Source organism: Carassius carassius, chromosome 49 (genome assembly GCF_963082965.1).
Source record: "Carassius carassius chromosome 49, fCarCar2.1, whole genome shotgun sequence".
Classification (NCBI taxonomy): Eukaryota; Metazoa; Chordata; class Actinopteri; order Cypriniformes; family Cyprinidae; genus Carassius; species Carassius carassius.
The window spans coordinates 22,093,005-22,109,291 of record NC_081803.1 but is presented as its reverse complement, the minus strand read 5'-3'; the positions used below and the strand labels follow the sequence as shown (position 1 = coordinate 22,109,291).

The window sequence follows — 16,287 nt, the reverse complement described above, 5'->3', positions numbered from 1 at the left end:
CCAACCCCACCCAGCTTTTAATACCAAAGAGAACAGCAGCATTGTAGTGTAAAAGAGTCCAGAGTATCTCTGTTTATTCAGTCTGTTTCTGAAGAGAGCTTTCAGTCCAGACTCAGAAAGAAAAATGGGTGCAGAAACAATTCAGACTCAGAGATTGCTAGTAAATTTCACCAGAAGTTCCAAAGAACGGACGAGAAACGCTGAATTAACTGTGCAACTTCTGAAGTAGAAAAACTGAAATAGTATTTTCTGATCAAATAATCTTTGTATTATTTACGAATTTGAAAAGGCGAAACCGTGCAGTCGTTTGGGCTCTTTAGATGACTTACTAAAAATGAGCTTGAATATTAATGTTACAAAATTAAGTCATTTTTGCACCTCATGGTTATTCATAGCCTCAGTTTATTGGGATCCAATCTAAATTTCAGCATGCATGATAAATTGCTTAATTGAAGTCAGAAAACAGTCAGTCATCTCAGTTATTGATGGGAGTTTTAATTAGATGAGACGAATTCATTCGCTCAATCATACAGAGTGTTACAGTACATCACTGGCCAGCTCGAGAAGGTCAAGAGAGTCACTGAGATTGATTGGTCAGACGGACGGACGACTTGTTTATATAAGATAAGAGAAAATAGCCTAAAGGTCAACAATCACGCTGGGCTATCTGAGCATTATCTGCCTCGCTCTCCTCTGACAAGCAGAGCACAAATGAGGAAAGCGAGAACTTGACTTTAAAACAAGCTCATTGTTCAGAAAACAATGAGCTTGTCAGATATTTTAAAAGCAATACAGATGCAGAATATGAAAAGCTTTCCTTTCAGCAGTGCACTCTCTTGTATAACAAATTCATAGAGACAGACAGAAGTCATTTTGGCTCAGCTGTGCACACACACACACACACACACACACTATATTTTCAATATAAATCCTATGTTCCTTCACTAAACAGTTGCTTTTAACACAGCTAGTTACACTTCCACTGGAAGCAAAACGCATTTCAGTGCCACCAATAAATGCTGCCCTAAATGTCAGAGAAAATTAACATCTTCATCTCTGCTGTGTTATATTTCGAAGTCTAGATCATTGATGTACGAGACCTAGTTAAGAAAACTAACTCTCAGTAGAAAGGGTAAAATACAGGCAACACACATGATGATAGAAGACGACCACGTTCTGGGGGAGCTTGAGCGGTGCCACTGAACTTCCTGAGAATCGTCTGAAAGAAAACAATGAAACAGATAAATACACACTGAATAATGTACAAGAATGTTATTTGAAGAAACCGCTCCTCAAAGGAGAAACAGACGGTCTGAATAATCATCTGCCTTCAGGATGAATCAAGCGCTAGTCAGTGATTCACAGCACTATTAGAGAAGTGTTGGAGGTGAGAACTTCTGTCTATTGTTGTTTATCTCCAGCTAAACCGCAGGATATTAAGAGAGTCTGGCATCATCTAATCAACTTGCCTCACTGTAATCAAATTGAAATGCGTCTGAAACAGACTTTATTACTCAGTATTTTTGTCATTTTCATGTCCAAATATCTTAACATTCTTACTAAAAGGTAGATTTAATTAAGCAGCAGCATAAGTTGAGATATTAAGTCTTGTTTTCTGACAAAATGCATCAAAAATAAGCAAATTTATGCATATAGCAAGAAAAAAAAAATGTGCCAATGGAGTCAGAAAAATCTGCAAAAAGTGCTTTTTGTCTTGTTTCTAGTCCAAATATCTAACAATTCTTAAAGAAGCATTTTCTAGACAAGTAAAAAATGAATTTCATGTTCTCTGCCAATGTGGGAAGCAACATAATGTCGTTTTTGGTTTTGAAATAAGATTATTTTGTTTACTCCATTGGCAGATATATTTTTTATTGTTTTAAGACTAACAAAATGTATATTTTTCAGTATACAAGACCTAATACCTTAAGTCATTTTTCTTCTTTAGTAGATGCATTTTGATTCAGGAATGTTTAGATATTTGTATCAGAAAACATGACAAAATATATTTTTTGCAGTGTTTGAATTAAGTTTATTTTTCTGACCCCGCTGGCAGATATGTGTATTGTATTAAGTATAAACATCGACCCGTTTTTTAGGAAAACTGACTTAATAGCTTAAGTCATTTGTGTTGGTCTAGATATTTGGAATGAAAAATAAGACAAAAATACTAAGGAAGAAAGTCATTTTTCTTTATAAACTCACCACAGTCTTTGCTGAAAACATGTGGGAAGCAGTGCAGAAGTCCATATCCACATCTGCAGTACGAGCATCCTTTCTGAACCCATTCTCCGTGTGGAATAACACCACAATCCCTGTCAAAATACAAACACACAGTCATTTAAAAACCATGTGCAACCATCCCAGTGCCATCCAGCTCAATCTTTACGTCATTTCTTTACCTGAGGCGCTCGTCGTATTCACAGCTCCGGCCGGTGAAGTGCTTCGGACAGGCACAGAAGCTTCCCAAAATGCATGTCCCACCGTTCTTACAGCAGGTACGACTTTGTTTAGCAACTGAAATGAGAAACAGCAGAATAAAGATGTTTAATGCAAGGATGCAAAACAGCAGCCCCTTCCTGGAATATTTATGACATGTAATCTAAACAGCTGCTACCAACATCTGTTTCCCAACACAACACGGCCATCCAGACACTGTGCAGGCCGTTACGCCTGACAAGACTGGAATTCCCATTAATAAATGGATAAATCCGCTCAACTCCAGCCTAAATGCTCAAAATGCAGTCTTCTACTTCATGCACATTGTTTACTCTCATTTCTGTTTGTAAGTGCTGTTACAGTGCAACAGAATGCAAACATTGTATCTCTGTTGTTTTCCAGTGCAAATGTCCAAAGAATCCTAACTCGGGAGACGTTGTCTTGAGATGCAAAACAAATTTTTTTATGAATTCAAAATAAAGTGAAAAGCAAAAACTAAATTCTAACTTTATTGAAGTTGAAAACAAGGTTTAATACACAATTGACAGATATTTTTTTATTTATAAGCAGAAACTCATTTAATTTTGTTACAATCGCCATGTTTAGAAATTGTTTTTTTTTTTTTTTTTTTTTGAAAATCTAAAATGTAACATATAATGCCAAGACTTTCTGTACCTTTTAAGGCATTAATTTGTGAATTAAGACGTAGGACCTTCAGAAATCCTTAAAAATTATTTCAGTAACTACATATCAGATCTACACACGATAAAAAAAAATAAAAAAAAATAAATAAATTATATATATATATATATATATAAATAAAACTTTTCTATTTCAATAATAGTATTTAAAATGTTTTGAGTGTGTAATGATGACGTCACCTCCGGTCAGTCCTATGAACGGTAACACGGCCTCGGCGTTCTGGTGCTGACGTTGCGGCGTGTGTGTGTTCATTTCGTTGAACTTTTTCAAGAATTCCGCGTGCTGTTTTGGCTTTCCAGCGACTCCAGCTTTCCCACATTCTGCTCCTTCACAGCCTGAGAGAGACACACGAAACCGTGTTAGAAAGAAGCTGTGAAAACCCAACATAAACCATGTAAAACGCCGACTTTTACCTGAATCCGACGAAACCGCCTGACAAACCGCCACAGCAGACAGCAAGAACCTGTAGGTAAGAATAGCAAACGTAAGGCTTGTGGAGAAAGACGAGTGGTTACATTATTCCAAAACGAATCATGAATCATTTGCTCACCTATACAGGTGATTCATAATTCCGCGCGCTTGCAAAACACCCAGATCTGCTCAATACGGATCCAAACAGCATCAGAACATCTCCAGTGTCACCATCACACACCAAATGAACAGCACACCCTCACTCTGTCTGTCCCTCTCCGGGGTCTGTTATTTAACACCTGTAAACCCTCCCATTGTCATACAGATCGTGCGCGCACCCGATAATGCAAATCAGCGTCCATTCATATTAGTTCCGTGAGTCAAACCGGTTTGGGACGAATCGATTCTCTTCAGTATCACAGAAGCGATCAGAGGCTAAATCTGCGAGCGCTTTGATGCTCTACAATGCGGGATTGAAACAATATCTTTATTTCCCAAGTGAAAACATTTCGATTATAGATCTAAGTCAAGAGTTGCGCTATATATTTAATTTGTGACAGGAATGAAATAAGGCTGTGAGGGACAGAAGTGCAGTGCATTTTAATGGATCGTTTAGTATAACACCCATTGTTTAACTTTAAGACAAAAACTCATTATACAGTGCGTGCAAGTCTGTCCCTCCAACCCGTGTTAAAATCATATGGCATAAAATCATATGTATCCCATATGGCAAAAAATAAATATTTTCAAATATATTTAAAAAAAACCTATTTAATAAAAGACGACATTTTGTATTTGCTCAAATGTTTTAAAAATATTTATATGATATATATAAAATAAAAAACTGTTCTACGTTGTAAATGAATAGTTTTTTTTTAATGCTACTTCATATGCCCAAAATATCATTCATTTTATATATATGTGTGTATATATATATATATATATATATATATATATATATATATATATATATATATATATATATAAGGATTTTGCATTTTCATTGAAATGCATCTCTACATATTTCATTCAAAGAAAATATATTAACTTTCACATTTGCTGTTGTTGAGGCACAATCTGACCTGTGCTTCCAGAATAATTCTTAGCTGCTAGATGGTGTCTTTTTTGTTTATAACATTTATGCATAAAAATCAGTTGAATTCTCTGGTGATTTTGTTCCCATGGGTTGACATTTCCAGAGGAACGACAGCGGACTGGACACCTGAAGGAATTAGAGTACGTTTTCTTTTGAGGATGTTTTGTTGTTTGATGCGGTTCACTTCTTTTAAAGAGGAGCGTAAAGCACAAGCAGCCGAATCCTGCTCTATTTCTGTTCCTATGCTTTGTTATTGGTTTCTAATTAGCTGATTCCTCTCAGAGCCTGTGAGGGGAAGAACTTTCAAACATTTTAGTTTGCTGTTCTTTCATTTCATCTATTCAACTAGAAATCATGTCAAATACACTTCAGTACATGTGCCCTGGTTTCTCTTTTCACAAACTCGCTCTTCCTAAACCTCAGCTCTATTTTATAAATGGTCTTTAAACAGAACAAGCATAATATTATCTTAATGCAAGCTTTAGTGATGGACCTGTCCTGTTTTACATTTCACATTTAATTCATGTCTGTCTTTTGCACAATGAAAAAAATAAATTACATGCAAATTAGATGGCTCAGGTTGATGCATTTTTCAATTCCAAGCGCAATGCATCACCAGTTTGGAGAGCATTTCTTGCGATGCCATTAATGTTTTTATGACATTCATGCCAACATTTCCTCTAATTGTTGCTGGGAATTGTTTCTCAACAGAACAGCCGCTCTGTACATCTAGAGGAATGATCTTTAACACGATGTCGAACAGCTGCTAAATAAAGCTGATTAAGTGTGTGACGCATGCCAAACCTAAAAGGCTAAAGGTCAGACTGCTATATTGCTAGATTTAGATTTGTGTATTTATTAGTTGTGTTTGCTAAGTCATGCATCATTATCAGTGATGTTACTGTTAACTAGAACTAAAACTAGAAAAAAAAAAATTCAGTAATTGAAATAATGCTGGAATAAAATAAAATGCTTAAAAACCTAAGCGAAAATAAGAAATGTTGCCTTGGCAATTACAATAAATATGCAATAAATATGTATGAAATATATATATATATATATATATATATATATATATATATATATATATATATATATATATAAATAAACTAAAGAGAAATATTTAAAACTAATAAAAAACATGACAAAAGCACACAACTATCAGTGTTGTTATTATTAAAATTAAAATAATTAAAAATAGTTTTCAGTGTTTGAAATGAAGCTGGAAAAAATTAAAACATTAGATGAAAAAAAAAAAGTTGTCTTTGGAAATTACTGAAATAAAAACCACCAACAACAAAAATAGAAATATTATTAAATATTTATGTTAAATAAAGTATGATAAAATTGTTAAATATTAAATATTATAATAATAGAAAAAAATAGAAAAATTAAAAATAATAATATAAATATTAAAATAACAAAAAACTAATAAAAATGACAAAAGCCCTTTGACAAAATTGTCTAAACCTAAACTAAAATTAAAAATGAAATATAAAAATAAAAGCTAATTCAAAATATGAATCAACATAGTATATAAATAATACTAAAATAACACCTATTATTGTTCATATTTACATAAACACAACATATAAAAACAAATTAAACTGAACCTATATCTATTCAGAACACCCTAGCAACAGCTTAGTAACCGTATGTTAATACCCTGTCAATCGCCAAACATTCTACATTTACGTTTATTCATTTAGCAGACGCTTTTATCCAAAGCGACTTACAGATGAGGACAGTGGAAGCAATCAAAAACCACAAAAAGAGCAATGAAATATAAGTGCTTTAACAAGTCTCAGTTAGGTTAACACACATGTAGCATTGGCTTTTAAATAATATAATATAAAGAAAACAGATAGAATAAAAAAAGAATAGAGCAAGCTAGTGTTAGAGGTCTTTATACATACACACACACACACACACACACAATTGCATAATTAATGAAAAGAAAATTTTATTTGCTTGATTTAATGCAAAGCAGAGTTCATAAATGCATGCATTGTGTGTTTGCTAATGAGGTTTAATCAAATAATTCCTTCACATAAAGAAGGATTAAATCATGTGTACTAATGAGCAGCAGAGGTCATGAGTCTCTGCGCTGTGCTGCTGTCTTCAGGTCGACTGCGGAGCTGCGCTTTTGTCACAGATGCAGAAGGAGTCACAAGGTGATTTATTCTTTCTGCTCACAGGTGCACGTCTGTCTGGTACGGCTGACAGTCTGTCATGTTTCTGCCAGGGGAATGTGTGCGGTAATTAGAGTAGCTGAGGATTAATAGATTAATCTGAATCCAGATTAAATATGCCGTCTTGTACTATTCACGTTTATTTTAAATTAGACGACTATTCAAATGCTATTACTAGGAGATTGTAAGTGATGTTTACCTGTGCACAACACGATGGTTCCTATCTTTTTATTATATATATATATATATATATATATATATACTGTAGATATTTTTTTATCATTACTATCTGTAAAGTGTTTTTTCTGCCGTGTAAAGCACATCACTCCTCAACACAACGCTTGATTTGAGAAATCAGGTCATCCTTATTTTACTGCTTTTAGCGCCTGTTAGATTTCCACCAGTGTAAAGCAAAGTGAATGCATGGATTAAAAGTGTCTTCAAACTCCAGCAGCAGTAAACTCAAACCACATGTATAACTTTAGACCGAAATATCAATGGCCATTAGGTGCATGTAACTTCATCATAATATCACATGGGATTTGATCCCCGGACAAAGCATTTTCCATAAAAGCTGATTTCTGCGTGACGAGGATGAGACACCGGTGCTTTCATTCTGCTGTGGCTCGAGTGTGCAGCTCTCCGGGTGAAGTGCGTGTGATAGAGCGATCTCGCTGACTCATAATTAATTTACATATCTTTGTGTTTCATTCCCATAATCAGCAAGCCTCTGGATAACACCAGTGCAGGCCCATTAGGCGTTTTCAGGGAAGTTTTAATGACATCTATGGAGGTAAGAAGTGCAGATATGTTTATTTGACTTGAGTTTATTCGTTTGTAAATACAGCAACATTTGATAAATACTGGTTTCCAATTTAATGCATCCATAGATGAACTGAAATGAACTTCCTGATCGTGCATTGAAGGGATAATATGGAAGCATGTCTCTGCCACAGGATACGAAAAATAATTGTGACTTATACTTTTTATAAAAAAAAATTTTTAAGTGTGAAATTGTGAGGAAAAAAGTCAGTATTGTGAGATTTAAACTCAGAGTTGAGAGAAAAAGTCAGTATTTATGTCTTTTGCCTACTTCTTCAGAATTTAAAGTTTTAAGCGTGCAGTTTTTTGCAATTCTGAAAAAAAGAGAATTTCCAGGAAATAAAGTCAGAATTGTGAGACAAAAAAATTGCAAATATTGCTTTTATTGTTTTGTTTTTGTCCTTTGTGTAGTTCGGAATGACATTGTAACCAGCTCGTTTTATAACGTCACAGACAAGCATTTCGATTTTTAGATGAAGTTTCCCTTAAACATTGTTCCAAAACACCTAATATAGTTAACTTTAGTTTGCTGTAATTAAATATTTTAAATAGGATACATTTGACAACGATTTATTGAATATCCATGTCATTCTTGGCTGTGACAGCGAGTGCAAGTTGCTTCTTATGGGGAACATTTGACAGAGCTGATTATTGTGATTTCTATTCTGAAAACTGACACGGTAATGACAGCTGAATCATTATCAGCTATGCAAAGGTTGACGCTCTGTCTCCTAATGAGCTGTCTGCCTTCTGAATGGCACTGCAGTTTCTTCACTCCGTTTGAAAGGTTAAGATTCAGGATGTCAGCCACTTCTGTAAGAGACGAGGACAAATGCGATGCAAAATGAACAGTTTTTATATGAGCAGCATTGGGATTAAAAGGGCAAAACAATCTTGGTGCAAACTTGGTGACAATTGCAGTCAAATTTTTATTTGTTGCATACACATCAGCACAATGAAATGAGTTCCATAAACATTCGATTATATGCATGCAGCGTCGCCTAAAGGAATGGTTCATCCAAAAATGAAAATCTGCCAAAAATGTCCTCACTCTGAGGCCATTCGAGATTAGGATGAGTTTGTTTCTTCATCAGGTTTGTAGAAATGTAGCATTGCATCAGTGTCTCATCAATGGATGCCCTGCAGTGAATGGGTGCCGTCAGAATGAGAGTCTGATAAAAACATCACAATAATCCATCAGTTAACATCTGGAGAAGACAAAAGATGCATGTTTGTTAGAAACAAATCCATTGTTACGATGTTTTTAACTTCAAATCGTTGCTTAGACCTACAATATGAGTCTGAATCAGGAGAGAAATCTGCACATATTTCTTTTTACTGAAGGAAACACAATTATGGATTATGGACTCTAGTCAGAAGCAAAGGTTTGAAGTTCAAATCTGGTTGCTTACAAACATGCAGCTTTTGGCTTTATAAGACATTAACTGATGGACTGGAGTGCTGTGGATTATTGTGATGTTTTTATCAGACTCTCATTCTGACGGCACCCATTCACTGCAGAGCATCCGTTGATGAGACACTGATGCAATGCTACATTTCTCCAAAGCTGATGAAGAAACAAACTCATCATTTTCGGTCTTTAGGTGAACTGTTCCTTTAAAGGAATGACTTGTTTGTGGATATATATACTCACAACTGTATGCCTATTCCTCTCTATATACTGATTGTACATTCATAACATGTTTCAGCCTGTAACCGTTGCAAACATCATGCTCTAGTGGCACGGTCTCTATATTGTGAACAACACTGTACTTGATCCTTTTATCCAAATTAAAAGGAATCAAATAAAACCCACAGACTAGTTTACACTGACTAGTTACTTATTCAAGATGCTTATTTTACAGAGAACAGCCTGACATTTTTTATTAATCATTTATGCACAGGAATACACTTTTGTTGTGTTGACAGGACAGCAGTATCGGATGCAGTGCACTCATGAAATTACAATTAATAATGCTAGGAATAAACACAATTTCATTGCTTTTAAATTAAGCATAAACGTTCAAATCAGTAATGCTATTTTAGAATTAATCATGGAGGCAATTTCATGTGGTATTGTTTTTTTGCCTGATAAGTGATGATTCTCTGCTGAATGCATTATATAATGTGCAAATGTTCCAAATAGCATTTATTTTTTGGTCTGCATTTGTTTTGTTCTGTGTTTATTTTTAATTGCCTGTCCTGGTTAAATGAAAAAGCTTAATCAAATGCATGCTACTCAATGAGCTATTAAACAAATGCATATTTTATGGTCAGTTTATGTAAAGGAACATTGCAATCTTGTTAAATCCATTCCCCTTCATCCACTGACAGCTATATCTGTAGGAGTCTCTACAAAAATGGAAAAAAAAAATAGTTTTTTTATGTGGCACTACAATTATGAAGCCTGAGGGAGTATCGACAGAAATGGCAGGGGTTTTCTTGTATTTGTCAGTCAGAAAAACTCTTTATAGTGGCTCAAAAAAATTTCTGAAATCTATTTGTGGCATTTTCAGTTCGATAAAAGCAGCCCTGTTAGGCACAATAAATAGTGAAAATTAAAAATGAATGACTTTATATAAAAAAAAATATATATATATAAATTTTACTTAAAATATGTCAAATTATATAAACAAATAGCACAAAGATATATTGGCTAAAAAATTATGTAAATAGATTTTCTACCAAAATATTTTCTTGCCAATTGGTGATATATTTTTGTAAAATATACATTTATATATTTAAGCTTTTACAAATATATATTTTTCAATCCCAGAAACATATTCTCATACTCTGTCACATATGAAGAAAAACTTTTTTTATAATGTGTGAACATACAATACATTTTTAATAAATCACCATTAAAAATGAAAAATCTTATATTTTTTGCCTCTGCAATACATTTAAAATATATTTTGACGTATGAATTCAAAAATATATTTAATTGAGCTCCACTGTTTACAACATATATTTAGCATTTATTTAAAATATATTTTGGCCACATAAAATAAATGGGGTTTGTTTTGTTGATGCAAATATTTTTAACAAATTCCATTCCATATAGTTTTGTAATTGTTACGTCCCGTGTTGTATATATTTATAAATATGCTATTGCTGTACTTGTGCCATGTCAGAATTACTGTAATTATTAGTTTCACTCATAATAACAAGCTGCTCATCGATGCATTTTAAACGTTGCCATTAAAATAAGAATAATTTCTGAAGAAGACAAGAACACTTCTCTGAGTCGTATCATAATTACAGTAACTCTACTATTGCATAAATGCAGTTTGATCCCAACTCCCTCTCTGTCTATTCAGTTTGCACATAATAAGCGTGTGGTCGCTTCAACTTTAATTGCCTAAGTTGTGTAAATATTAGTTTTAATAACTGCAGCCATCTTTAATCTGTTAAAACAAAAGAGGCACACATTTCATAAATAACGAGAAGTATTTCCATCTGTTGTCCGTGCCAGTTTAACTTTTTATAGTATCAATCAGGATTGACTGGGATGCATGTCCTCCGAGATAAAACCTGCTAAAAGACTGGAGAGAAAAGCAAAGCCTTGGGTTTGACGCAAACAATGATATGAGCTCTAATGACATTTTTTCTTTTGGAGAAACTTAGCAAAGCTTTAGACTCTTTAGTCACTCTAGAATTGGAAATTCAGTCAGAAAATAATAAATGGTCATGAAAACACAAATAAAAGTAATTGCAACAAATTTACTATCATGCAGGGGGATAGAAATGAGGAAAGTGCATCAAACTGGATAAGTCTGTTGTTAAGTCAGAGATGTTAAGTCTGATTTAATTCAACCCAAAGCTCATAAGGAAAACATCATGGAATTATTATTGGATGCACTTTAAGAAGCAGCTTCATCTGAAGTCTACGACTACAAATAATTCAGGTTGGAGTGAATCTTAGAGAGCTACAGAAAGCAAATCAGAGAAGGAGATCTCAAGCGATGGTGCCTGAGGAGCTGCATCTGCAATGTGATAATGAATGTGTCTAGAGAGATGAAGCACGCAATCCCATGGTGCTTTCAGTTCAGTGGGAGGGATGCACAGCTGTCAGAGACAGAAAAATCATGGACGGCCATAAACAAATCTGTCAGTGTTTAAAGAAGAGAGAAGTAAAGAGGTGGAAGTGAAGGTTGAGACATTGAAAACACAAAGTGAGCATGTGAAATCTGATGTACTTGCTTTGCCAAAAAGCCAGAAGCGGCAAGATGTGTGGGAATCAAAGGCCATGCAGAGCACTGAATACATTCAGCAGATCATTTGATTCTCAAACCTTCAAAGAACGATATCCTGCGAATGAGTGGAATGACTCATGAAAGGTTAAGAAGAGGTTTGATGGTCCTGGACTTGCATATCTTATCAAAAAAGAAGTGCTAGATTGGGATAATTCTTGGTTGTTCACCAGCACAGAGTTTTATCAAAGACAAGGTGAATGTTGTTTTAATTCTCACTTGACGTCTGATGTCAAGAGCCATTCGATGCTCAAATCAGTCGATCGTGGAAAATGTCAAACCCACAACAACCAAAGAAAATTTGGTTTGATGCACAGACGAAGTCATTCAATGCACAAGACCTGACCCTTCGGTATCTATAAATTACCCTCTGCTTCGCTCAAAGACTTGAAGCTGAAAATCTGGAGCAAGTCCTGGAGGTTCATGAAGATCGACCGTGATTCAAAGCACAGGAAGGATGACGGAGAATCTGTGTTAATGACAAACTCTACAAAGATAAGAAAGCTAATGTACTTCGATATAGCTCATCACAAACCACAACAGAAGCGATGGAGTGATGCATGCAAAATAGCAAAGACGCACCAAGAACAAAGTGTAATGTTAAACCAAAATCTGCCAATGTAGAAAAGGTGAAGATGAAGAAACGTTTGCAGAATGGATGGACGCTTGGAAATCCCCCAGTAATGTAAAAACTCACGAGTCTGTGATGATGTCTGTATCTCTGAACGGTTGGAAAAACTCAAAGTTTCTCCTTGATCCAAATGTACCAATGAACGGCCCAAAAACGATTACTGACTTTGCAGGCCAGGTTTCAAGAGCACGTCTTTCATTTAAAATATATAACAAGTGGTGTTTTTAAAACTTCTACAGGATTGAACTCAAAGTTGTGTGTCCTGTGCAGACAATAACACTTCATCTTATCTATTGTGTCCAAGTACAACAAACCATAACAACATATATCATTATTTCTGATGCAGTCACGCTGACAGCTGAGAACTGCGGCTCCAGTTTAACAGTTTCAAGGCACATCGTTTATTCTTTTTCAAGTCATTGCACACAGAGTGCATGCAGTTCAGTATTTCCTAACAGAAACACCAATGCAATTGTTTAACTCTAGTAAAAGTATAATACATTTGACTGAGGACAACAGCAATTCTGTTGCATGATCACATACTGCACCACTGAAAATTACAGTAATGCAGCATGCACACGAATGTGTTTGTATGGCACAAATACTGCAAGATGCTGATTTAGATAAGTGTACTTTGCAGAAAAATATTACAATTATATAATACTATAATAAATATTTTATAGATTTTATATAATTTACATATCATTTAAAAATATCAACAAATATTTCAGTGTGTGTGTGTGTGTGTGTGTGTATGTGAAAGAAAACATCAACACATACATAATTCCTTGTTGATTTTCTGATATATTTAAGTTACTTCTCAGAATTTTTATATAAAATATTGGCATGCTTCTTTTTACTCCAGATGTTAATAGATCATAATAAATCACCAAATTGTAGAAATGGCACTAATCCACACATGCCCTCACGACTCAGGGTATCCCACACTGCCACCTACTGGCAGTGAAAAACATAAGCATCAACCCTTACTGACAAGACTTTATATGGAAGCACATGGGTAGCGATATTCAATTTGCAATGTAATATGCAAAATGACAATGCAATATGTAAAATGGCAATGCATTTCTGTATTTACATTTACATTTTCCAATACATTTGTGCAACGTTTGGTGCAAAATGAAAATGAAAATTAAATTACATAATTTTCATTTGCCATTTCATACACCAGTTTTAATATGTAAAATGAAAACTAATTTTAACGCTTTATAAGTTGCAAAATTAAAATGAAAATGTATTACAGAAATGATTAGATATGTATAACATGTTCAAGCAAAAACTGTGGCAAAATTATCATTTAAATGCTATTTTTCTTAAATGCATTAACACTCACAGTCAAGACACTTACGATTGCATTTTCATTCAGTCTCCCGCAATGAATGTAGCAAAATTCAATGTGCACATTGAAAATGCATTCCGAGCCGATCACGTCTCCGCCCCCTCGCGCCATGTCAATCACCGCGTGAACAAGGCGGGGCTTGTAGAAGGTCACAGACTCAAATCTCAAGAAGAGGATTCAAGTGAGAGAACATGGACAAGACCGTTGGTCCGTGTACGTTTTGATCATTTCGGTTTATGGCTTCAATATTACATTCGCACTTGTGGGCGGGCGCTGAAGCGCTCCTTTCATCTGATTGGTCGAATCGCTCCACCTTTAGCTCTGTCTTTTCATTCTTTCAGACAGAAAAAGAGTCAGTGCGAGTGAAGCACTGTAATGTCTGAAACCACCGCTCACTGTTAATAAGCATAATATTTGAATCAGATGTAGCTGGCCACATAATTCGTGCTGCTGAGACCTGCAAGAGACCCCGTTAAATTATTTCTAGGTTATAGTATTGTATAAATATTGTCCCACTGATAAATACAGTGCAAATAGTTCTGTCTCCTTGGATAACAGTGAAGTGGAAATAAATATAGTTAAATTTATGAAATAAAATTAAATAGGATTTTTGGGAAGGTAAGTCTGGCCAGTCATTCAGCAACACGAGTCAGACGAGTCTGAAGATCTGAGCTGAATTTGGTGAAACATTAAAGTTCTAGTCTGTGTCAGTTACGCTCATAATAAATAATAATAATAATGTTACCAGTATTTTTCGGTATAAGTTGCATCAGTCCAAAAATACGTCATGACGAGGAAAAAAACATTTATTCAGAACCAAGAGAAAACATTGCCGTCTACAGCCGCGAGAGGGCGCTCTGGGGTAGGCTACAGGAGCACTGAGCAGCATAGAGCTGATTTTACTATTTTTATTTCAGAAATGTAACAATATTAATTTTTACAATTATTTATTAATGTCACACACACATACCTAGTGCCTTGTGACTTAAAAGATGAGAGTGGTAAATGTTACAGACATGGAACTGTTCAGTCTATTATTGATTTTTATTTCCACTTCACTTTTTTCCAAAGAGACAGAACTATTTGCACTGTATTTATCAGTGGGACAATATTCATACAATACTACAACCTAGAAATAATTTGCAGGTCTCAGCAGCACGAATTATGTGCCCAGCTACATCTGATTCAAATATTATGCTTATTAACAGTGAGCGGTGATTTCAGACATTACAGTGCTTCACTCGCACTGACTCTTATTCTGCCTGAAAGAATGAAAAGACAGAGCTAAAGGTTGAGCGATTCGACCAATCAGATGAAAGCAGCGTTTCAGCGCCGCCCACAAGTGCGATTGAAATATTGAAGCCATAAACCGAAATGATCAAAACGTGCACGGACCAACGGTCTTGTCCATGTTCTCTCACTTGAATACTCTTCTTGAGATTTGAGTCTCTTGACCTTCTACAAGCCCCGCCTTGTTCACTCAGTGATTGACATGGCGCGAGGGGGCGGAGACGTGATCGGCTCGGAATGCATTTTCAATGTGCACATTGAATTTTGCTACATTCATTGCGGGACACTGAATGAAAATGCAATCGTAAGTGTCTTGACTGTAAGTGTTAATGCATTAATTTATTTTAATGCGAAAAATAGCATTTAAATGATATATAAAGCGTTATAAAGCGTTAAAATTAGTATTCATTTTACATATTAAAACTGGTGTATGAAATGGCAAATGAAAATTATGTAATTTAATTTTCATTTTTATTTTGCACCAAACGTTGCACAAATGTATTGGAAAATGTAAATGTAAATACAGAAATGCATTGCCATTTTACATATTGCATTGTCATTTTGCATATTACCCATGTGCTTCCATAACTTTAAGCTATAGTCGATAAATGTTATAATTAAGTTGGATTTCTGAGCCCTAAATAACCCAGCTGATCATTTTGGTTGAAATAGTCGGTAACACTTTAGAATACTGTTTCTTACTTACTACATAACTAATAAGGAATTATTGAAGAACTAACAGGTGATTATTCATTAACACTTAACTCACTACTGTTAACTACTAAGGAAGATGTGTTAATTAATCAGTATGTAATATAATTTTATGATTGTGTTAAGTAACAGTTAGCTAATCAATAACTAATGTATTCTGTCATACCTCCTGAAGAACTACTATTAATTATCTACTAGTTAGGGTTCAAGAAAAATAACTATGAAGTAACTACTAATGAACAGTTTTACACAATTACATTGAATTGTGACCCTTTCATATAAAAGTTATTAGCAATATTAGTAGTAGTATGAAAATGCAATATTAATAAATGCAATACATTTTATAGAGGTTTTGCCTGTGTAGTAAATTGTTTTGTGAGTGT

The 16,287-nt window shown here is 34.6% G+C and overlaps 1 protein-coding gene and 1 long non-coding RNA gene across 2 annotated transcripts; one reads left to right on the top strand and one right to left on the bottom strand.

Moving 5' to 3' along the window:
- Nucleotides 1–473: 473 nt before the first annotated feature.
- On the bottom strand, nt 474–3,836 carry LOC132132083 (cryptic protein-like). The gene is made up of 6 exons (XM_059544322.1): nt 3,692–3,836; nt 3,555–3,604; nt 3,321–3,476; nt 2,403–2,517; nt 2,206–2,315; nt 474–1,219 (listed from the first exon to the last, which is right to left on the bottom strand). The coding sequence occupies exons 1-6, from the start codon at nt 3,706–3,708 to the stop codon at nt 1,101–1,103; spliced, it is 567 nt and encodes a 188-aa protein (XP_059400305.1). The 5' UTR covers nt 3,709–3,836; the 3' UTR covers nt 474–1,100.
- Nucleotides 3,474–7,801, top strand: LOC132132084 (uncharacterized). The gene is made up of 5 exons (XR_009429002.1): nt 3,474–3,610; nt 5,360–5,466; nt 6,847–6,906; nt 7,568–7,633; nt 7,731–7,801. It is a non-coding gene; the product is annotated as an uncharacterized LOC132132084 (long non-coding RNA).
- Nucleotides 7,802–16,287: the final 8,486 nt, after the last annotated feature.